This window comes from Amblyomma maculatum, chromosome 2, assembly GCF_055883805.1.
Source record: "Amblyomma maculatum isolate TAMU_Amacu chromosome 2, ASM5588380v1, whole genome shotgun sequence".
Classification (NCBI taxonomy): Eukaryota; Metazoa; Arthropoda; class Arachnida; order Ixodida; family Ixodidae; genus Amblyomma; species Amblyomma maculatum.
The window spans coordinates 171467031-171490778 of record NC_139345.1 but is presented as its reverse complement, the minus strand read 5'-3'; the positions used below and the strand labels follow the sequence as shown (position 1 = coordinate 171490778).

General features: G+C 44.0%; 1 protein-coding gene across 1 annotated transcript in view; it reads right to left on the bottom strand.

Moving 5' to 3' along the window:
- Positions 1-9630, bottom strand: part of LOC146200436 (uncharacterized) — a 38278-nt gene extending 28648 nt beyond the window's left edge. The window contains exons 1-2 of the mRNA XM_084592365.1: positions 9585-9630; positions 6950-7116 (exon numbers count right to left, since the gene is read on the bottom strand). Of these exons, the coding sequence (XP_084448491.1) occupies positions 6950-7116; positions 9585-9606 (189 nt within the window). The 5' untranslated portion in view covers positions 9607-9630. The remainder of the gene's footprint in view (positions 1-6949; positions 7117-9584) is intronic.
- Positions 9631-23748: the final 14118 nt, after the last annotated feature.

The window sequence follows — 23748 nt, the reverse complement described above, 5'->3', positions numbered from 1 at the left end:
GGTACTCCGGTAACTATTTCAGAACACAAGCAATGACAAATTATGAGTTTACATAGCGTGTACCGCAATCACAACCATGCACCGCTCGACAACAATGACGGGTAACAGCGCCAGTACCAGAGGTCACGTGGAGAGGGCGTCATGTGCCCTGTGGCTCAACTGATCAGGGTCTTAAAATACAAGGCCTTGAAATACCTAGAGTAGCAGAATATAAATACCTGGGGGAATGGGTAAACGAAGGATTGGGATACATTGGAAAGCATGAGCAATCACTTAAGGCCAAAGGGCGAAGGAATGCCGGGATAATGAAGCATAAGGCATTTCGTGGGGATACAATAGGTATGAGGTTTTGAGGGGAATTTGGAAATGAATTATGGTGCCCGGACTTACTTTCGGAAATGCGGTTTTGTGCCTAAAATCAGAGGTACAGTCGACATTCGAAACAAATCAGAGATCGGTTGGACGATAAGCACTAGGTGCCCACGGCAAAACTATAAATGAGGCGGTACAGGGAAATATGGGCTGGGCATCTTTCGAAGTACGGGAAGCTCAGAGTAAAATATATGAGGAACGCCTGAGGAAATTGGACAGTAACAGATGGGCAGCTAAAGTATTTAAACACCTGTACCTAAAAAGCGTTGGCTCACAATGGAGGAAAAGAACTAGGAAACTAACTAGTAAGTATGCTAGTAACAAGGACGGAGAAATAAAGAGCATTAAGCAACAGGTGAAAAACACAGAAGGTAAAAAATGGATAAATGTGATGGAAAAGAAACAGAGTGTGGAATTATACCGAAAGTGGAAAATGCAGATCAGGAAGGAATATTTCTTTGATAACTCAAGAGGCAGTGCCCTACTTTTTGAAGCTAGATCAGGGTGCCTTAGAACACGCAGCTACAAAAAGAAATTTAACAATGGAGATGACGCATGTGCTGTATGTGGAAACTCCAGTTAAACAATTTATCATATTATACTCGAATGCAATGGTATCCATCCGGAAGTTGGTGCAGGCGCAATCACTGTTCTTGAAGCTCTGGGGTTTAGAGATAACAGTGGCCGGGTGAATAAATCGGCGGTGGAAACTAGCAAAAATCAACTGGAAGATTGGTGGCTTAAAAGCAGAGAAGTGACATAATGTTAGTAATGTAGGAACAAAATTTAATAAATAGAATGATGGCTTAGTTAACCATTCTAAATCAATAATTAAGATTTAGGGAGAAAAATGAGCATGATAGCTACTGCTACCACCCCGTTTCAAAGGGGACGCTCCTATATTCCATCCATCCATCCATCCATCCATCCATCCATCCATCCATCCATCCATCCATCCATCCATCCATCCATCCATCCATCCATCCATCCATCCATCCATCCATCCATCGATCCATCCGTCCGTCCGTCCGTCCGTCCGTCCGTCCATCCATCCATCCATCCATCCATCCATCCATCCATCCATCCATCCATCCATCCATCCATCCATCCATCCATCCATCCATCCATCCATCCATCCATCCATCCATCCATCCATCCATCCATCCAAAGTGAAGTCACGCTGTGTGTCAGGAAAATCTGCTCATGCGAAGCAGCAGCGCCATTTTTGTGAACTTTGCTACGCCGCCTCCATTTGAAAGTTTGACGAGCGGCAAGGGTGAAATAATCGCGCAACTCTGCTCCATTCTGGAGCACATTCCGGAGCTCTACTCTATAGAGCAAGTCAGCGCCATTTAACTTGTGGTTCTAGGTTTGAGTGATACGTCCCGTGAGCATGCGCGGGAAAAACAGCTGGATACACGCTCATTGATTTCGTGCACCATGGCTATAATGGTGGCCAGAGCGTTGCCATGGCGCGGTGCTTCACGAGTTTAATGATTGCGGAAGGAAAGAAAGCACTGTGTCCAGTGTCTACGTATTTAGCTGCGAGAGACGACGCATTTTACGCCTGTTCAGATCAGCCAACTTGGCACTCTTCACCTGGTGCGTGTTTTGAAACGCACGATTAGCCGTTATAATTGTACTTACTTTTGAAACGCTCGATTTCCCGATATCATGCAGTTGCACATCATTATCGTGCAGCCTCTCAATTTTTGAAAAATGCGTAGCTTTTCCGGCCGCTCTTACAACATTCCGCGCGGCCTTGTCGGCGTGAAGCGCAAGAACCGAGCGGGAACGAGACCGACAGTCAACGGGCGGGCACCTCTTTGTTTTAGCAGCGCATGCGCACAGGACTCATAACATAAACACAGGGCCTAGCATTATATGGCGCTGACTTGGCAGGGCTTCCCCCACTGAACTTTGTAGTATAACGTTCTAATATTTACGGGAATCTCTCTGGGTGAAGTAGATTCCTAATACAAGGGTAATTACTCATTCACATCCACGCAAACGCAGTCATACGGCTACAAATGAAAGCTACACAGTTTTCTCAAGAGCATCGTAGTTAAAGAAAAATTCTTCGTGGTCCGTGGAGCCAACTCCGGACCAGAGCCTTTCCTGGACAGTCGCTCTACCAACGAGCCAACCAGGACGGTCAGCAGATAAGATGGTAAACAAAGTGTGAATTGATCCATAACTCGAAGTGGGTATGGTATTGATCGCGTCATGTTGCACCGTAGGCCTCTTTGTGCGGGCTCTATTGAAAGGCCGATAAACCTTTAGGCTATTTAGGTGCCATTCTGACTTTGCTTGCACAAACATCATTGAACAGCTTCAAAAGATTATTGCAAAGGTGCCGGACGCTGCTCTTGAAGCGAAAAATTAAATCAAGTGAAATACAAAAATTCACACTTCTGATTGCATAGACATAAACTAGTCTCAGGACCAAGTAATTGGACTGCTCTTTCTGACAGCCGTAATTGTTTCGACTTTGTAGTCGGAGAGAGCAATAAGGGATGTTTTACAATAGCCTCCTTTATACTCTCTGCGCCTGGCAACTCCGCGCTCCGCGGCCGTCGTCCCCGCTCCTCCGTTGAGAATTTACGCCGCTGGCTGCCGAGAGATGGCGACAGCGACGTAGGGTCACCCTCGCCAGGCGAGTGTCGGGTATGTGCCGTGTGCGCCGTGTTGCAAAGTGTTCCAGATAGCCATGTGCTGTCGCCCTGTAGCTCTCTCGTTGTTTCTTGGACAGTTTTGCAGTGTGCGAGGTCATGCTACTACTTTTCTCTGCATTCGTGTGCTGCAGGAATACAGCAGTGCAACAACTGGTAAGTGCCAGCTTTGCTTTATCCTTCCGTCGATCGCCGCGTAGTGTTCAGCTGCTTTGAGGCTTGTGAAAAATAATGACCGCAGCAAAAACTGTGTTTATTACGCATCAATACTGCAATAGTAATGTTAGAGGTGCACGTGTGCTTTCTGGTCTGAAATGCTAATTGCTTCCCTGCTTAGCTCGTCTGCGTAGTGCTCGTGCGCAATTTTTTTTTGCAGTATACGCTAATTACGAAATTTTGTGATAAAATCGAAACACAAGCCTTACCTATTGTGAAGATGACTACTTTAAATTGAGTTAAACCAAATCGTGCAAAGCCTAGCTGTATTAGTTTCCCTTGTCAATTAAATCAATGCGTCCCTCTTTAGCATCGGAAACCGTAAAACTCGTACTCAACCGCATTGAAGCCTTTGAAAAATATTGACAGCACCAGAAAATGTGTTTATTACGCGTCAATAAGGTAATATTATTATTCAATGTGCTGGACTGAAATGCTAATTGCTTTCCTGCTTAGCTCGTCTGCGTAGTGCTCCTGCGCAATTTTGTTTTTGCACTATACGCTAATTACAAAATTTTGTGATAAAATAGAAACACAAGCTTTACTTATTGTGAACATGATTACTTTGAATTGAGTTAAACCGAATTGTGCAAAGCCTGTATTAGTTTCCCTTGTCAACTAAATCACTGTGTCCCTTCTAGCATCGGAAACTGCAAAACTCGTACTCAACCGCATTGAGGCCCGTGAAAAATAATGACCGCACCAGAAAATGTGTTTATTACGCGTCAATAAGGTAATAATAATATTAAATGTGCACGTGTATTTTCTGGACTGCGGTGCTAACTTCCTCCCTGGTTAGCTCGTCTGTGTGGTATATTACCAGTGCTCCAGCGCAGTATTTTTTGTTTCGCTAACTGCGTACTTCTGTGATAAAATAAAAACACAAGCTTTGCCTATTGTGACGATTAATTTAAAGTGAGCAAAACAGAAAGATACAACGCGTATATTTGTCTTCCTTGGTCTTCAAGTTAAAAAAAAACAACAAAACGTTTGTACGACGCACTGAATCATTGAAAGTAACAGCTGGTACCGAAATTGTTCTCCTTGCAGATCTCACCTCAATGGCTTACTGCGATGCAGTTGTTCCTATCATCTGTAAATCAAGCTGGCTTCTGAAGTACCCTATCAGTGACAGCAGTCACCGTGAAAATTTGTCCCTACTTTGGCAAGTATTCATCACGCCACTTCTGGTACTCTTGTAGCGCAACTGCTGTTGTGAAATGTGCCGATAAATGCTGCTGCCTTTCTTCTTAAATTTTGTTTTACCGCAGCGTAGACTAGCATTGTAAATTTTTTATTACCTTTGGCGCTAGCGGAGCAGTCATGCAGGTTTTCGAGCCATTCGCAATTTCTTGATACTGCCTCACATAAAATGTCATAGCATTGGAGTCAGTGCAAGTATGATCACTTGTTATGCATAGAAAACGTCTGCTTTACAAGTAAATATGCTGAATATGCATGGTTCATGATAAGGGGGCAGTTTTTCCGCGAGCGAATAACAGCACCCCCGCCCTCGCACCGACGTTCGTACCCGTGCGCCTCGACACCTACGCCAGTGGCGCCCTCAGCGACGAGAGCGGCAGCGCCGCGCAACTCTACCCGAAGGCGCTGCTGTATTGTTCGCGCGGCGCTCGTTGACAGGCACAGAGTATAAAGGAGGCTATAGTTTTACACATCCCGTAATGTCATCCAGGCTGCGAAGGATAGTGCACTAGGCAGATCTGGAATATTTTCGGTCTATTCGAGTTTCCTCAACATGCACTGAATTGTTTAAACAGGAATGCGCTTGCGTTCCGCTACCGTCTAAACGAAAGCTAAGTGCATGATACGGGACGTTTACCATAACACAGAGGGTAACTATTTCAGGATTTATAGACCCTCAAAAGTGTTCAGTTCACTCGATCAGTCATGTCTGACTCTGTGACCCTATAAACTACAGTACGGCCCCTCTTTAATTCTGTGTCTCGTCTTTTGGCTGGTTAAGTATGAACAGCACGGCAAGTTGTCCGGTTTCCCACTACCTTTCGAATATCACAAATTCAGCTGTAGTGCTTCGAAAATGCCATCTAACCTTTGCGTAATTGCATAAAAACAAAGCTTGTAGTCTTAAGATAGCATTTCGACTACGTAGGCAAATGCCCTGAAAAAGCAAATCGCTGACAAATGTCAGGTGAAAATCAACCACTAGGAGCAGTTGGTAGTCTTTCCTCGACCAAAAACTATGGGAAATTCTCCAAAAACATTCTTCCTACAATACTGCCGGTTGTGAAACAGCTAGGAAATCAAAACGTTTACATCTTGAGCTTAAGGAACCATATTAAAGTGAGTTGTGTGACATAGGATCTTATTGATATAGTGGTAACTAAATGAAATCAAGCTCCAGCTGCTTCGCAAAGTGTTGCGCAGTGATTCTCTCAGACATCAAGTAAATCTCATTTGTCTTTTCCGAGTTTGCAAATAAAACCTTCTGGTGCTTTCGCTGCTGCTTCCCGAAATAGGGATTAAAAGTCGATCCTGCTCATCCAGCCCAAATCTTGAGCCGGCTGAAGCCTAAATAATGACAGTGTTATGGTGGTGGCACCGAATATAATTTTGTCAAGCATCCGCCTGTGCCGTGAAATCTTTTGAGTAACTACAAACAAAGATCAAATTCTCCACTGGCTCGGTAATCTACTGACATGACGTTCAACTGACATCAGTAGCGCGCCATGTGGGCATGCGGTAGATGGTCTATACGACCGACGTGAGCTTCGAGGGTACATAACTTGTGTGGGCTTCGCATCATCGACAAGATACGTTCATCTTTATAAAGTCCATGAAACCAATACCTAAAATCAACTGTCACATCCTACTCCTCGTTGCTTTTAGCATTTACGCCCGTCATGCTCCAGCGAGAAGGCACAGCCCTCCTTGTATAGCGCCACCTATCTGTAGCCTTTGCCTCTTCAACGCTGAAAATATGGTTCACTGCAAATCAGTACATGTAAATATCTCCTGCTAACCTGAGGCCAGTGGCTGTGACAAGGCGGCAGCGCACACGGAAGACACGTGATAACGCCGGAATGCGCCCCGTCCCCCGAAGCAGGCCCCTTCGCAATATTCCTAACCTGCCGAGGAGAATATTTCAGCGGCGCCCTTGCAGGATGCGCTCATGACACATATTATTATGTGCTAGGACTTTGGGCATCCATATATATAAAGTATACTTGTCTTATTATGTAATTGGCAACGCAGCCATTGACGTCTTGAGTAAGAACGTCTTACTTGGCTCTAGAGAACTTTTGTATATGGCATGGTTTGGAGCGGGTTCCGTTCCTTCCATGTATCTCTTTACCCGTTTCTTGTTTGGCGTCAAAAATAGGTATATAATTTACGTCATTTTCACAAATTGCAGTTTTTAAGAGTAACAATTTTTTTCTCGAGTATTCGCACTCTCCAAGAGTTTTAACAGTGAGCATCATCGAAGACGCGTTTTTTTTTTTGTGCACTCACCTTAACCACAGCAGCATACTGCCTTTTCTGACAAAAGAGGTTAGCACTGTTGACGAAGTGATAGTGCCTGTGTGTAGATACCAATGGATATTATTAGTGCTCTTGAAGGCTACACACGGCACAATGATCCTATTTTGTCGCGGAAATGCACAGAGCATGCTTGAGGCGTGAAGACGCTTGCTATATAACGGCTATACCTTAAAGGAGTGTTGATGTTCCCACAGGTAGGGTTTTAACTCAGGCAGCTTGTTGCCCGCCGTAGAGGGCCAGCAGGTGATGACGATCAGCATGAAAAACAGAGGAAGCTGAACATTGATTGTGGGTACCATATTTCTCTTCTGTAGGCAGCGAGTGGTGCATCGAGCTGCATAAAGGAAACAGAAATAAAAACAAGCAAGTTAAAGCCTTTTTCCGGTCGCTACTTTCTGGTGGTCTCATTGTACTGGCAGATAGCACACAATTATTGATCTAAACACAAGCTGGACGACAGCAGTACAGGATCACGGATACTTTGCGCGATTAATATCGTCTCAAAAATCCCATGCAAACATACAGGAGCCTTGCTAACGTTGATCCGGCTCCCGCTCAGCGGAACTTTCGATATATAGAATTGCGTGTAGCGCCACGTATGGCAAGGTGCGCCTCTCCTGATTGCGTTCCTATAATTTTATTTTTTTTTGCGCGCTGAGCAGGGTCGACTGCGCAACCTTGGGCGCCTCCTAACTCTATAATGCCATTCAGCTGATGAGTTGAACGTCGAGTCCGATTGAAAGTGGCCTTCAGTTTGGCGCGGTTTTTTTTTCCCAGCGCGATACTGCTGTCATGCGAGAAAGCCAGAGCTCTGTAGAGCAGGTGTCGTGCGGTTAGGCCAACCTAGCAAACCTAAGGCTTGTGGCGGTTGTCACGTGGCCTGCTTCACTGCTGAAGGAGATGGATGTAACTGTACCCTATTCAAGCTAAGTTATTATAGCGTTTATAATATGCCAATAGTGAAATTGCCCCTCTGATAGTTGGCGGTAGTGTTTCCCAAAGCACTATGCGCAGAAGTTTGATGTGATCCCGAACCCCGCTCATGCGCAACGCGTCACTAGGTGCGAGCACCGCTAGCTTTTATGCACAGATCTGACCCTACCAAATATTCGCGTTCATGACGCGGCCCTAAGAGATTTTTGCTCTTTTTGCGACTGCCGCGAGGTGACGCTCGTTGCGCGGGAGCGCGTACTTGCGCCACAGGGTCGTCACTCCCGAGACGAGCGGCTAGCTGCCAGTGCGCTGGCGTACAGAACATTGCTACAGGAAGCGTGTCGCTAGCTTATGTACACCACATCGACGCTTCAATGTTACAGAAGAGCTCAAATCTTGTCATACTTTGCATATCGAATTATTATTATGTTGAACTATTTAGCGATTTTTGTCTAGTTCGATATATCCAGGCCAGAGTGTAGTGCACTTAATAGCATATAATGAATGGAGGGATACCTAAGGTTCAATGTTGGCGCTAATTTTCAGGAAATGAAAGTGCAATGCAAACAGAGTCTCAGAGCTGACATAGTTAGTAGGTCGAAGTCACTGGCGACAGATTACTTGCGACATAAGTCTCGAAGACTGCGCATATGCGGCTTATTGCGAGATCTGTTTATCGATAGGGTCCGATCACAGCTTTTTTTTCTTTATTGTCGTCCATATATAACATTGCTGCGTCCTCTTTTGCATGTCTTAAAGGGTACACTCCTTTTAGAGGAACAATAGCTTATCGATCACTGCAATCCACTTGTCTGGCTGCGAACGCTAGGGAAAAAAAAAGGCTATTTACGTTTTATTGAAAGTGGTGTTGCTTGGAATTTTGCTGTACGCGCTTGAAGTTTTGTTGTACAAGCGCAGCAAAAAAAAATAAAAAGGAAGCCCACACCCAGCTGGGAGCTAAGCTCATATGTCTCACATTGTCTGTTCCGCGTTAGGTACTTTTACTTAATGACTTAACAACGGATGCTTTCAAGGTGAAGCCGCTAATTGTTGGGGGAAGTTCACAAATCTATAATTGATACGGTGTATCTACAAATCCACCACAGACTGCAGTTAAAGAAATCTGTTGTATGAGACTGTCAGTGTTGAGCCTGAGAAAAAAAATGCAGTGCGGAATGTTCGTGATTTTGCACACATTATTGGGACGGGATTACCATGAATTCTGCAAGGTAAGATCATATTCATCACATTTCCAATTTCAGGCTAGGTATTACTACTGTGAGGATTAACAAGAAACGCTTTTAGGCGGAAGAAACTGAATTTCAAAGGGACTCCTCACTTATAAATTTGATAAGAGCTGTGAAAAAACCCCCTTGTACGTAATGCAGGTAACGGTAGCCCTGCATAACGTTCGATATTTTAAACATATCACAGGTAGGGTGTGACCATGATTTCAACTTTGTAGGGTCATATTTCGCACACTTTCCATTTCATTTTAAATATTGCTACTCTATTGCTTATCAGATGAGTTTAAGGGGAAGACATTAAAATTTAAGAAAAGGAGTATCTCAAACACAAGTTCGACAACATTGATAAGCATTTGGAACTTTGCGCACGTGACTGGAATTACAGTACCATGATTTCATATAGGTAGGAACATATTTCTCGCACTCTCAATTTCCGGCTAGGTACTCGAAGGCTTAGCAACGAATGCATTAGCGGAGACCACTAAATTTCCAAAAACATTATCAAACCTAAAGCCGATGTTATGTGTCAACCAAAACAGGGCAGCTATAGAAATCCGCTGTTTGGGGCTTACGGCACTGGACCTAAGAGCAGAAAAGTTTGAAAGTTCGAAATTGTACTCACATGACTTTGACGGCGTGACCATGATTCCTCGTTCAGAGTCAGGACTGAGCCATTGCAAGAGCGTCGTTGTGTGTACCCACAACGGCGTCATAGGTGGATTAGCCATCATTGCGAAACAACTTTGCTTCAATGCATCCTCGACCGCGTCAGGATGGCATGTCTGAGGCGGAAAACATGGCAGACGCTTGTGACTCTTTGTCAATGTCTGTTCATTCCTCAAAGTCAAACCTTCGTCGCTAAGCGCGCATATCTACCACCTTTCAGACTAGCGTCACCGCGCTGACAATCGATGGGGCAGCAAGCTTCTGTCAAGCTCCGCGCTTATGTATGCCTCCGAGTCTGCTTGTTGTCTTTCTGATGTACAGCTATTCGCCTTTTTTTCTGCCAATAGAACCCTTCGCTTGATACAAGGACTGGCAAGTGCGTATAAAGAAAGGCGTGTGTAAGTAAAGACTCACAATTAAAGAACACGCAACGCGCAAGCATTAGTTTACAAGCCTCCTGACCCATTGCGACATGTATCTTTCTTTTCTTATGCACAAAACCATCCAGGAACACGTAACCTAGCTTTCGTTTTCTACAATAGGAAGCCCCCAGCCGAATACTCAGTGATAGTGGAAACTAAGCATGCGCAAAGACGTTACAACGTTTTCCTTCAGGAGCTGAGAGAAACGCAGTGTGCTTGATTGAGTATCTGCGCATATTCGGCAAAACCCTGATGCCTCGTAGTTGTACAAGTACAGCACTGCTGGGAATTACTTTAACTTTGAAGCACCTGTGGAATATTTCAAGGTGCTGTAATTAACATTTTGATGGTAGTTGTCTAATATCTGATTTCAAAGCAAAATGTTGCTTTTAAGATTTGTCCTGTGCTCTTAGCGAGTATTTGATGCTACCATAAATAACGAAATGGGTGCGTTTTTGACAGAAATCACAGAAAACTACAAGAATTCAGAGGAATGATGTTTGGGTATGATGATTGCTAAATGGAAGTCTTATCATGTGCAAATCTTTTTTAGTAAGCATCTTCTCACTCAGAGTCACCCGTATAGATTTTCCATCTCCATCTAGAAAAAGTAATCCTGATAATAAAAATTATCCGCAGGTTGTTCCAGACACGATTCTGCAGTTATTATGAAATTGTTAACTATATTATTATTTACTACCAAGACCGAACAGCAGAGCAGAATTTCCGAAATTTTGAACGGCGTATCAGAAAACTTGTACTTATTATGCAAAAATTAAAATTATTGTACTAGGTGAAGAGATCAACAGTTCACGTAAGAAAGCAACTGTCAGGCCGAAACCATTTTTCCTCGCCTACCTCTCGCTCACTGTATCGCGTCACTTTCATGCACCAGGAAGGAAGCTGGGAGCCCTATTCGCCAATTACGAGAGTGAAAAACGTGCTCGTCCGCGCCGTATCGTATCCACCCCGTCTTCTTGCTCCTGATGCAGATATGACCTCAAAAGTACAAACAGACGCCGTCTATGCAAGCAACCTTGAAAAGACACTAACAATTCTACAACACCGTTTTCAAGGACGTTATGCTGCTGGTTACGTCAATAATTTTGAAACACCACGCGCTTGCAAAGCCACCGTGGCAGCTTCAACTGTAGTGTCGCCATCATCTGGTTTCTCTGACTCAAACCAGTTTTGAACAGACCGCTTTTCTTCTTACCAAAAAGAAAATAATAAAAATAATTTAACACTCATAGATGCTACTGTAGGCGTGATAAATCAAGCGACCGCCATATTGCCCTGATTCTGACCAATCAACATGCTCAAAAACTCATAAACAGCGACGAGTTTACTGCAAAGGGAGATGGCCTGCTAGAAAGCGCGCTGCCATTTTGGCAGTGTTATTTCAACATAAGCAAAAGCCCCGAACGCTAAACTTGACAAATCATGTACAAAACTAGAGATGCCGTCAAGGCTTGATATGAAAACGCGACTAGCGTATGCGCGCTTCAACATGTTATCACAAATGTTCTAATTTCGCAGCGTCAGAAAGCCGCCTTAGCACTCATTGCAGCTTTAGTAGGGCTCAAGGAGCCTGAGATTCAGTGTACTGCAAGTATACCACATTTTTAACAGATGCCATTTAGAAAAAAAAAGCAGCACTATGCAATGTGCAATAGAATCAATCTCTCAGCCCGCGCAAGAGAGTAACACAGACGAAATTCATAGGCAGAGGAGGCCTTTTACCTGCACGGACAAGTGAAGCAGGGGAGGTGGAGAGTGGTGTTTTTGGTGTTAGAACATCCACGAAATTATGTTAGTGCTGCATCCGGGCCCATTCCCACGCTCCCTCCAGCCCTTTTTTTCAGATAAGTTCAGTCATTCAGTCGTGTCCGACTCTTCGTGACCTTATGGACCAGATCAGTCCATGCTTTCCGGTCTTTCACTATCTTCCAGCATCACATAACGTCATCTGCAGCGCCTCGAGGATGCCAGCTAACCATCGCGTTCACTGCCTACCCCTTCTCCGATGACCCTCAACCTTTCCCAACTTCAAATCTTTCTCCAGCAACTCCTCTCTTCTCATCAGATGATCAAAATAGCTGAGCTTTAATTTTATAATTTGACCCTTCAATGAGCAGTCAGGGTTTATGGTTGACAATATCGACTGATTTGATCTTCTGGCCGTCCAAGGAACTCTCAGCAGTCTCCACCAGCATCACAATTCAAACGCGTCAATTCTTCGGCGGTCACCCTTTTTCACAGTGCAACTCTCGCATCCATAAATCACAGCTGGAAAGACCATAGCACGAATTATATGGATCAAGGTTGACAGTCTAATGTCTCTGTTCTTTACTAGGCGGTCAAGGCTAGCCATGGCTGTCTTTCCCAGAAGCAGGCGTCTCCTAATTTCTTGGCTGCAGTCTCCTTCCGGGGTAATCTTGGAGCGAGTGCTATATACACACACCTCATTGCTGTATTCGGTTTTAAAACCAAAATAAGGTGAGTGTGGTTTATTAATATAAATGCTTCTTGTTTTAGTGTGGTTTATTAATATAAATTCTTCCTGTTTTAGAAACCACGTGGAGGCAATAAGGTAAAGTCCTTTTTTGGCGGCTCAACTTAATGTTCAGATGTAACTAAATACATTCTTGCAAAACTCTTGCGTTCAGCGTACGCTGGTGTTGGAACCTGGACAGCTATCAAAATCGCCTCCGGATCAGCACATCAGCTATCCGACTAGGTCATAGAGGAAAATACTTAGGTAAAGAGTGGACACTCGAGCCGTTTCGTAGCCGAGCAAAACAGCTCTGACTCTCCGTGAGGCGGCGTAGCGATGTGCGCTTCCACTTCACATGAAAGGTAGATAGTTTACCATACATACACCGGGTTCTATCTAAGCATCTCTGTTTCATAAAAAGGCTGGTGCTCTGCCGGTCATGTGCTCCATGATACGGGCCCTCACCGCGCTTTTCAAAGCGTCTCCTCGTTTTGCCAGTAACTTGTTTCCTTTTGCCTGGAGAATTCATTTTGATGTTTCTTGGGGCAAGAACATTTTTAAAAAGTATTTTGTTAGCTGGTTTAGCGCCCTTTGCACATTTGACATGGAATATCATCCATGAGGCACTTTTTACCATGCAACCAGTGTTTGTTTTTGAATCGTCGTTTTCTGAAGAAAAGTATATTTCTTTCGATGCGTAATTTTCTAAAAGTCAATCGAACACATATGGTTTAAAACCCATAATTATTCAATTGCACAGTGTTATTGTAACAAAAACTTTTATTTGGCACGACAAGAACAGTTTATTGCGCATTTGTTATCGTTTCGTGAATTGTGTTTACCTCACCTATATAGACAATGCATGATCTTTTGCCGATTCATATGACCCATTTTTTCATACCGTATTCCTTGTCTTGGCTAAAACATACTTTTCTGGGTCTGAAAAATGCTGCTGCCCGTTCGTAGCGTGCACGTTTGATATCAACATCTATTAGGCGCGTACGACTGGCAGCTAGGCTCCTTGTAACCTTTGTCACACGGCCAGCTGAAGTTTTGATTGCGATCATGAGCATACGCTTACTATTGTGATACTATTATTTATTCAATGTGGTGTGCTTAAATTGCCGAATAGACTATTGCTCAAGGCTGATGTTGTATAGGAATTCTGCACGGTCTGTACTTGAATTTTTTTCTCCCTACTTATGTCCAGCCGTTGACAACTCCTTTTGTGTTGATCTTATGGGTGATGTTTTAGAGGAACAAGGCGCAGCGGGTATGCACAATTTTTGTTTCTGATACTCTGCCACGTGCTTTACCATACCTTCTTCCTTCTTGCTCTCTGTAATATGATGCATTTTATAAAGTGTGTGATACAGTATTTTTCTTCGCAATTCAAGATTTAAACACGAAAAATATTTTTTTTTCTATGAAACCACTGCTTTCCCATTTTGTGCAACTGAGAAAAGCGACTACAAACATGCAACAACACAAGCTCCAACCGCATTATACCGACCTGTACGACCCAAACAAGCCGCGCTTGGGTTCTTTGAGAAGCTTGACGATAATACCAGTATAAAGATTGTGTACCGCGACTTTATTACGACTGTATATATGGCATGATTAGAAAGAAATAATAAAGCCCTTGCACTCGGCAATATACGATGTAGCGTACAAATATCTTATTAGCTAATGGCAAATCAAAATTGAAAGCAATATATCAAAACCATAACCGAAATAGAGCTAAAGCAAGCGCCGAAAATCTAAGATTATATTAGCTGTCTGACCAAACGCTCGGGGCACTGGCGGCAGTGAGGTAGCTCGGCCGCAGGACCCTACGGGAGCGTCTGCTCTTTACTTAAGTATGTTTATTTGTAACTATTTCGACGACAACGGCATATCGACTGTAGCTGCTAGATAAAGAATAAAAAATTACAAAGGTTCAACACTGGTGAACCAAGTATTGAGCGAAAGCATTAGCTGCGGGTAACCGAGCGTTCTTATTCTCTTTTTCTTCTTCCTCAGCACACATATACAACCCCGCTTTAACCAACCCGTATGAATGTGCCTTAGTGGCCTATAGGGGTAACGTGAATGCCAGGGTCCTAAGGCTGATTCTGACATAACCGTCCCATGTGAAACGAGAGTTCCAAGTTGGCAGCTCCTGCCAGACCACATATAAAGCCGTACTTTAACCAAGCGGTATGAACGTGCCTGACGTCACGTATCACGTGAGTACCAGCTGTGCCTCTAGCGCGCCACGCCGACTGCTTTTGTGTCACGTGGGGTGTGACGTCACGCGCTGCATCATGGCTGTGAGCACTCTACGCCGACCGCTTGAGTTGGTAGCCCAGCTCTCACCCTAGTGTCACGTGGGGTGTGACATCACAGCGTCACGTTGGTGCGGCCGTGCCACGCTGAAGGCTCGAAACCTATAGTAGTGTTGCTTTCGCAATAATATAGTACCTCTAGCATCAACTAAAGCCCCTCAATAAACTAAAAGTAGCGCGAACATGTGAAGTTTGCCGCCCGCCTCCTCTCCTGCGCTCTCCTTCGTCGTTCGACCCTCTCATTGGCCGAGCGCCGTCACGTGCGCTCGCGCGCTTTTTTTTTTTTTGCTGGGCGTGCAGCTTCCTTCTTTCCAGCGGGGCGGGCGGCACGCGCGCGGCACATATCGCCGTGTGTTTTGCTGCCACGCGGACTGCTACTAAATCGTTCCCGCTGGCTATTTAATTTTTTTTTTCAAGCATGTTGCGCTCTTTGGTCGGCGGCTGATAGAAGCACGGTGGTGAAGGCGAGTTCAACCAACGCAGACATCGCGTACAAATGGTGTCACGCACTGACAGTTGAAAACGGAACCGTTTCAGTGCAAAATATAAAAACGAACTGTTACCACGCTTCTCAAGTTTCACGGTAGCTTACAATTTAGTCCAACCTGCAAAGAAACCATACAGACTGCAGCTTCCGCAGCCTAGTTAATTTTTTTTTCAAGCATGTTGCGCACTTTTGTCAACGGCTGACGGACTCAAGGAGGTGAAGGCGAGTTAAATCGACGCCAAAATCGTGTACGTATGGTGACACACCATGGCAGCTGAACACGGCACCGTCTCAACGCCAAATATAAAAAAAATAACTGATACTTCCCTCCCCAAGTTTACTGGTAGCTCACAAGTCAATCAAAGCTGCAAAGACTCCACACAGACTGCAGCTTCCGCCGCCTATAGTTAATTTGACCTGCAGCTGAAGTTGAAAATACATGAAAGACAGCTGCTGCCACACTTCTCAAGTTTACCGGCAGCTCGCAATCCAGCCAACGCTGCGAAGAAACCATACACAGATTGTTCCAAAATTGTTCCTGTCCGCCACTTAGTTACAAATTTTATAAAGCATGCCGCTCAGTGGCCAAATGTGACGAACTACGGACACACGGAGATGACGGCGAGTTGAACCAACGCCGAAATCGCGTATATGTGGTTTATGACACTCACAGCTGAAACTATTCTGGCGGGAAATCCCCGTCAACATTCGGTAATTATGTTTCAGCAGTGAATAATATTTTAACCTGAACACATTGCGACAAAATGCAAGGCTCTGGTGAGACCCGGCGCACGGCCGCCTCGATCGGCGCGCGCGCGGCGCTGATCGAGACGGCTGCGAAGGGCGCCTGCTCCGGAGAGCGCGCGCTAGTCGCGCACCCCGTAGGTGGAGCCACGGTCGAAATGCGAGAGGAGGAGCGGCGCCGCCGGAGGAGGAGAGAGGAGATGGCGCTACTTTTAGTTTATTGAGGGGTTTTAGCATCAACTAAAGCCCCTTTATCCAGGGACTTTAGCATCAACCATCGCCGCACGCCGTCTGCCGACAGTTTCGAAGACCAAGCCACTCATCAAGCGCGTGCCATCGCCGCCGAGTGGAGCTGTTGACCTCAAATAGGGCGCCCAAGAAGCCTCTCCCCTGCCTCGTGCCGTATGAGGGGCACCTCGCCCGACCGGCTCGATTGCATTGAACTGAGCTCCTCGTGCGAGGAGGAAGCAGCTACTGTCACCGCCTATATGGCGCGTCGCGGCCCTAGCCTGCGTAGGACTTCCGCCCCCTCAAAACAATTACCAGGGTTCAATAACGTTAAACCGAGTTAGACGTGCGAAGGCATGGCTTAATTCGGTTTAGCTGTTGGTCAGTATTTGGTTTCTTCTCTAAGTTTCGACTTAGTTACGCTCCAGGATATGCACACATTAGGCAAAGTGTTCACGTTTCCGGCGTCTTCTCTCGCGTTCCAACCCAGTCCGCCCGACACGACGAGCTTCTTCGGCCGAGACAGTAGGAAGACCCGGCTCACTCGCCATCCTGGCTTGGTCTGACGCACCGTAGGAATTTCGTGGTGCGCATAAGCAGGCAATCATGGCGCGCTGCAGGATGCAGTCGCGTTGAGGATGAGTCAATGTCGATGCCACACGGGCCAGACAATCCTGTTATCCGGCTGATCAGGTAATGACCCCAGTCACGAGGCGTGACGGAGGGGACTTTTATCAGCAGTCAGTCTGCACACCTATTAAAGGCGCCTGGTGCGCCCCCCCCCCCCCAACTTTCTTTGTGTAGTCTATTTTGGGACCGGAATGCAACCCTCAGCGCTTGGCTACGGGTGAGCTTTTGCTGCTTAGTTTGGCGAGGTTACACACAAGGTCAAGCCCCGCACATCCAGAACTACAGTTTCGACCTCGTGATATAGGGCATTCGAACTAAAATTCAGAAGTACTAGAAAAGCTCCATGGGGAGAACGCAATAGAATGCATTAGCGCTACCGCGACGTTTTTGTAACATTTACTGTTCAAAGTTGTAGTGTTTCTACCTTTATTTATCTTTTAATTTATTTTTATTTTATATATTTCCATATTTTTTGTTTTTATTTTATTCTTTATCCCACTAATTATGGATTCTTATTTGCTTATCATTTGCTATTATTTACTATCATCACTATTTATGCTTTCTGCATACCCTACCAATCCTTTAATAAGTAATTGGTATACATAAAAGGGAAAACGCTGTATGTTTAATGCTCTCTGTAGACACTTGAATAATTAGTTTAGTAGAAAAAAAAGCACAGTATCTGTCGCGCACATCTTATAGGCCCGGTTAGATCTTGTGAAATAGTGAATTCGCACTAAAACTTTCTTCCCCCTTGGGAGGGATAGAGGGCCTTTACGGAGGCCGTCGGATGCTCCGAAGGATGACGATAGGTTGATGCGTTATGTGTGACTTTGAGACGAGCCATTTTCGTGTGCCAATTCCTATTCCTTTCTGACAGCATCAAGACGGGTGAATAAACTGCCCAAAAGATTGCCTAAAAATTGTTCCGTGAACTAAATACTACAGTAGAGCTAGCCCCACAGGCTTTCGCGTTATCGCTCTTAAAGTGCCTCCTAGAATTTATGCACATTTATGCATGACTGAAAAAGATAAACAATCCGGAGCATTCGAAGAAGCCAATGACCCCGAACTTTACAACCAAGTCTTGTCGTAGTGCAGTGTGCTTACTATATGTAGACGTAATAGGGACAGAGATAAAAGGGGATGCCATTCACGTGAGGCACTTTTCAAGTGCCACGAATAACCCGAATGCCGCGAGCGCACCCAAAACATAACAGCTTGCAATATGCAAAGACAATGTGCAAACCACGTTGCAAAATTTTCAAATAAATATTGTACCTCTTAATGTATCGATTACAACCGAGCCTTACATTTTTCGTCATTAAAACTAAATGCTGGAATCAACCTTGTCGTACCGACAAACTATTGTCTCAAACACGACTTTTCTTCACGTTTTCAACTATTAAAGAAAACAGGTTTGAAGTCTGTGATCATCAAAAAGCCGTATTCAAATACTTTAAACGCCCACCTGTTACTTTAAGCTTTCCTAAAACGTTCTTAGTTTATTTTTCTGAACTTCCCGTGCTTTCAGCGATGTCCAACTCATGTTCTCTCATACTGCTTAAGGTTTGGTTTTGCCGAGGGTACCAACAGCTAATTGGCCAGCAGCTCTTTGATTATCCACAACCGCAACTGATCTGTGCTTAAGCAGAGACATAAACTCCCAAAACTAATACATAGTGCTATATTCCTTTCTAAATACATTTTAGTAAGTCAGACCTCTTGCTCCACCATAATAATTTATTCTGTGTTAATCTTTTCGTTTCATAATTTCTAATGTACAGGTGCCGACAGAATTAAGCGGGGCGCACTGTTACCTTCTGAAATGTACGGTGCGCAGCAAAACCTAAGTGGCAGCTGCAGTATGTGCAGCAATGTAGTAGACGCTAGTGTACTGCCTCGCACACAAGGTCAGAATGAGAGCATGAGGAAGGCTACACAGCATGAAAGAAAACGGAGCAACCGTTGAGCGGGAGCCTCAGTTCACAAGTCAACTTTTCTAAAACGGGACGTGTCTTCATTTGAGCTGTGCGATCACCACTGGAAGAGTTTTAATGCGCTTTTGCTTATCAAGAAGAAAAGCGGGGGAGGGGGATGAAAGGGGAGATAGGAGCAAGGCAAGGAGTAAAGAAAGTTTCCTTGGGTATGAATGGGATTAGTGATTATGAAATTGGTGATTTCGCAGCAACATAAATGACACACAGCAGTACAGTCAGCTGCAGTAAGGAAAATGTTTTCCGATTCTGTACCTAAGCCGATTTAAGTTCATCATTTGAAGTTTTTATAAGGAATTATTCTAGTAATCACAGGCACAATGTGCCATAATGTGCGTGTGCACCTCCTGGAGGAATTGTTTGTTTGACACCAGCGCTGTTGATGTTGCTGGCCCAGATTTGTCACATTTAACTACACCACAGCCTTCGAACGTTGTTCCAACGATTAACTTTCAAATTTGCATTGCATGTGTCGCGTAAATGTCCAGATAAAGTAAACCATTCTGGATGCAGGAAAGGGCTCAACACCTTTTGATTTATTTATGTATAGTAAACAATACATTTAACGCTTGAAGCATCAGCAGCCTGTGCCAGATGAAGAAACTGGGAAAAAATGTGACGAAGCTCTGTCTCGTTCTCTCATCCGCTAGTTATAAAATAGCAAAATTTAGGCGAATACTGACGCAGTATACATTGGCTCAATCGCTTTATTAAAATTTATTTATTTCTTAAGTTCTGCATATCTTGTGCAGGTACAATAATAAGCTCAGTAGCAATACAAAAAAATGTATCTGTTAAAACGCAGTGTTCTTATTTTTCTGAATCCTTATTCTACCTGAAAGCTCCCGTAGTGTTTATATTCTCCTTGTTGATTACATCGACCGTTAAATAATGAAACCGCAGCATTTGACCACAGCTAGCCGACCAACATCAAGAATGTTTCGAGCGTACGCATTGTGAGCTCTTTTATCTTATTCGCTCAGCGTACTCACAACGTCAAAATTTATGAATGAGACCACAGCCTTGGCTTCAGATATAATGAATAGTAATAACAACCGTAATTTACAAGTACATAGCATAAACGTCGGCTATATCCCGAGACACAAACTATTTGCAGTAATGAGAGGGAACTTAACCGCAGCACATGTTAGCAAAAAGATATCTCAGACAATAAATGTGCTATGTAAGGCAAATATGGGCTATGTAAGCTAACTGTAACCTCATAGAGAAATGAACATTAACTTAGGGTAACGGAGACCCGCATTCATTAAGGTGGCATTATTGGATTGCGGTTATGTCGTCTTCACGCTGACATGCACAGCTGAATCAGTTTGTTCTTACTAAAGAAGAACATACCACTGAACTGTGTGGCGATATGACGACCATATAGCACATTTTATTTTCGGATAGGCTACTAGAATGACCGCGAAAAAACAAGTGTCCTACGATTTCATTAGGAAGATATTTCGTAACACCCTAGATTACCATTGAAGAAAATTCCCTTAGCATTTGTTCTCTGGTAACGTTTTAAAAGAAGAAAAGCTGTGGGATGTGCTTTGATATTTATTCCAAATTCTTTTTTTAGTTTCATGAATTCCAGACTCATCTGATTTATGGTGATGTTGGCTTTATTCTTTGAGTACCGTATTATTTGCGAAAAATATGGCGTATCGCTAGTTGAGATGGCGTGGTTGTTGGATGCTTTTAATAAAGCCATGCTGCGATGATTTAGGACGCAATAGAGGCTCCCATATTTTTGGCCATTTTGTTGAATATCTGCTAATGGCCGCAGGTGAGAACGTGTAACGATTCATAGATCTTGTGAACACAATGGGCACGAGGGGGCACTCGATGTGCAGGTGTTCTGGCAGAGACTGAAATTTTGAGCTTGCCAAACACAATCTGGCTGCAAAGTAGGCTTCTTCGCAAAGTTCTGCTCATGGGCTTCTTTCTAAATAGAAACAATCTTTAGCAAGATGAGGCAAAAACATTGTTTTGTTTCGAAAGAATTACAGAATGTTTATGCTTTAAATGCAAGCAAAGAAATGGCTTGCTACATAATGAGACAGTCTACTTTCGGCAAAGACCGTGTAAGCTATCCAAGCTTTTTTGCATTTAACATCGCGTTAGGAGATTTTTGGACTCTGCTGACTTTTGAGAATGAAAAATGTTTCTGATGGAAAATATGCGGGAGCAGTACTGCACACACTGTACCTGGCTTAAAATTGGCGGGCATATGTTGGACAGCCTTTCGAAGCTGCATCCCCATGTAGCTACGCCGATGCTCGAGATGTTATCTTCATCCCTTTGGTGTTCCTTGCAGTGGAATTTCAATACAATCGCTTTCACGCGCACTCTGACAACATACTACTGACATGGCTCGGATTATTGCCAGCCAGTGCAGGCTGCCGCTGGTGTGCCGCATACACGTGTGTAGTATGCATAGGTATTCATGACGCCCATAAAGTAATCTCAACTCGAAACTCTTCTCTGACTCTGGATCCAATTTTCTCTTAGCTTTAGATTCATCACTGACCATCTGCTCTCAAAGGAGCTGCACGAGATGGCCGCTCCTACCACCTCGACCACGTAATGTAGGCACGTGACGTCACAAAGCTAGCCGACCAGTAAGTGCCCCGGCTATGCCACATGCCGGCTAGTACTTGTCAGAGGTACTCGCGGATTCGAACTTTGAACTCTGATGCCGCATTTCTTTTTTCGAGAACGCGGCACTTATTGCCGCAGCGCTAAAGGGATTTACAAAAGGTAGACAAATAACATCAACATAAATTACTCACCTCCACGATAGTATTTCCATGTCACCTGTCATCAAGAGCACAATGTGTACTTACTTTCGTTGTTTGAAAGGTATACAAACGAAGCGGATACCTGTGACATTTGCGTAACGCGGTTCATAGTTATATACAACGTGAAAATAATTTGAAAGTAACATTCCCCGAGATTTTGGGCTCCATTTGGTATGTTTATTGTTAAGTGATTGTTTTTTTATTTATTTGTTTATTCCTCAAAGGTCCGGGGACATTACATGAGGGGTGGGCTGTGAAATTTATTATGAATAAAATATATCTTCGATGGTGGTTTTGTATTGGCTGAAGTTGGTGATGGTTGCCACTTCGGAGGGAAGGCCATTCCAGTCTCGAGCTGTTTTCAAGAAAAAAGACTGATAATATGTATCGGTGCGGGCTTTCATTGAATAGAGCGCCTTAGGGTGAGAGTTACGAGAAATGCGATGAGCACGTGTGATAGGAGCAGTTTCAGGATTAAAGGTATGATAAAATTTCCTACATAAGGAAAAACGAGTGATCTTGCGAGGACAGGCCAATGTAGGAAGGTTAAGCCGAGATTTAAGTGCGGAAACGCTGTGTGATATGAATAGTCGGAACAAATAAATCTTGCAGCGCGATTCGGGACAGATTCTAGACTTTCAATAAGGTTAGTAAAAGAAGGATTTTACGCGGCGCATGCAAACTCTAATTTCGACCGTAAAAAGGTTAAGTAAGCAAGCAGTTTTAATGAACGGGGTGCTCAGGCAAGGTTACGGCGTAAGTACCCATTCCGACACTTTTCTTGGTAGTAGGTGATAACCTTCCGGGGACCACACAGCAGGTCGTAGACAAAAAATCGCAGGCTGCTGACTTCATCAGTCTTGTCAAGGAGGACATACAGTTCGCAACCTGAATTTAGTGAAAGAAAAATGTGAACCAGTGTGTAAAGGTCGGAGTAGGCACGCGGTAACTTGGCAGGGACTGTCAAGCGTCAGTACCAGATCGCAGAGGTTCCTGTATACATAGTACAAAAGCACCTGTCAGCTCTGAGCTATTCGCACCGTGAAACTTGTAGGGATGTAAAATTTCCAAAAATTTTGAACACCGAAAAAAAAAAACGCATGAAAAATATTTTCTGGGGGGAAATATTGTAAATTTGATAAATATCAATTATTTTGATTAGTGCACCCAGACTGCCTTTTTTTTTTCAGCTGCTTGCTACTCGTGCATATGTTACGCTACTTTTTCATGGTAATGAGAAGGCAAAAATGACACTTTTCCTGGTTCTAGGTGGCTGCTGCCATATATGTTGCAGCCTGCACGGCCGGACGTGAGAGGAAGTGTTCAAAGTCAGGCTGCGTGCACACCAAGAGCAGGCGTAGTCTCAAAGTACGAAGAGTACAGAAGCTGGTTTTCATTTGTTATAATTCACAAAGCCTTTAAAATCACAGCAGCAACGATTGGGAGCAGCGCCAGTGAACAAAGTATTGGCCATATATTTCCGTGCATGCCTCCTTCTCGTAAGGGTGTTTTCTTTTCCGACTAATACATTTTGTGGGTTGAGTAGTTTTTTGGTACTGAAATATTCTGTGCAGTTCAATCTACCATAATTTATTGATTATAGTCCGCATCCTGTATATAGTCCACAGGTCCAAAATCTGCCTCGAAATTAAGTTTTTTTTTTTGCTTACTATAGCCACTGGCCTAACTGTATACTCTGCAAGGACGAAGTGTTGGTAAAAACAGGCTTCTTTATTTTTTAGAATTTGAGTAAGCAGTGTAAAATGGGCAAGCAAGCATTCTATTATCAAAACAACACCATGCGTTGTATTTTAATAAATTCATTTTCCTTATATATCCCGTAGAATTAAACTTTTCGCAGGGCAGGAAACTGCTGAAAAGGCTTTTCGTCTTTTTCTAGCCATCGCAGCCGTCTGATCCTGCCAGCTCTAGCGTTACATCAACATTTATGCGTTTACAGCAGGTTTACTTTATGCGCTCA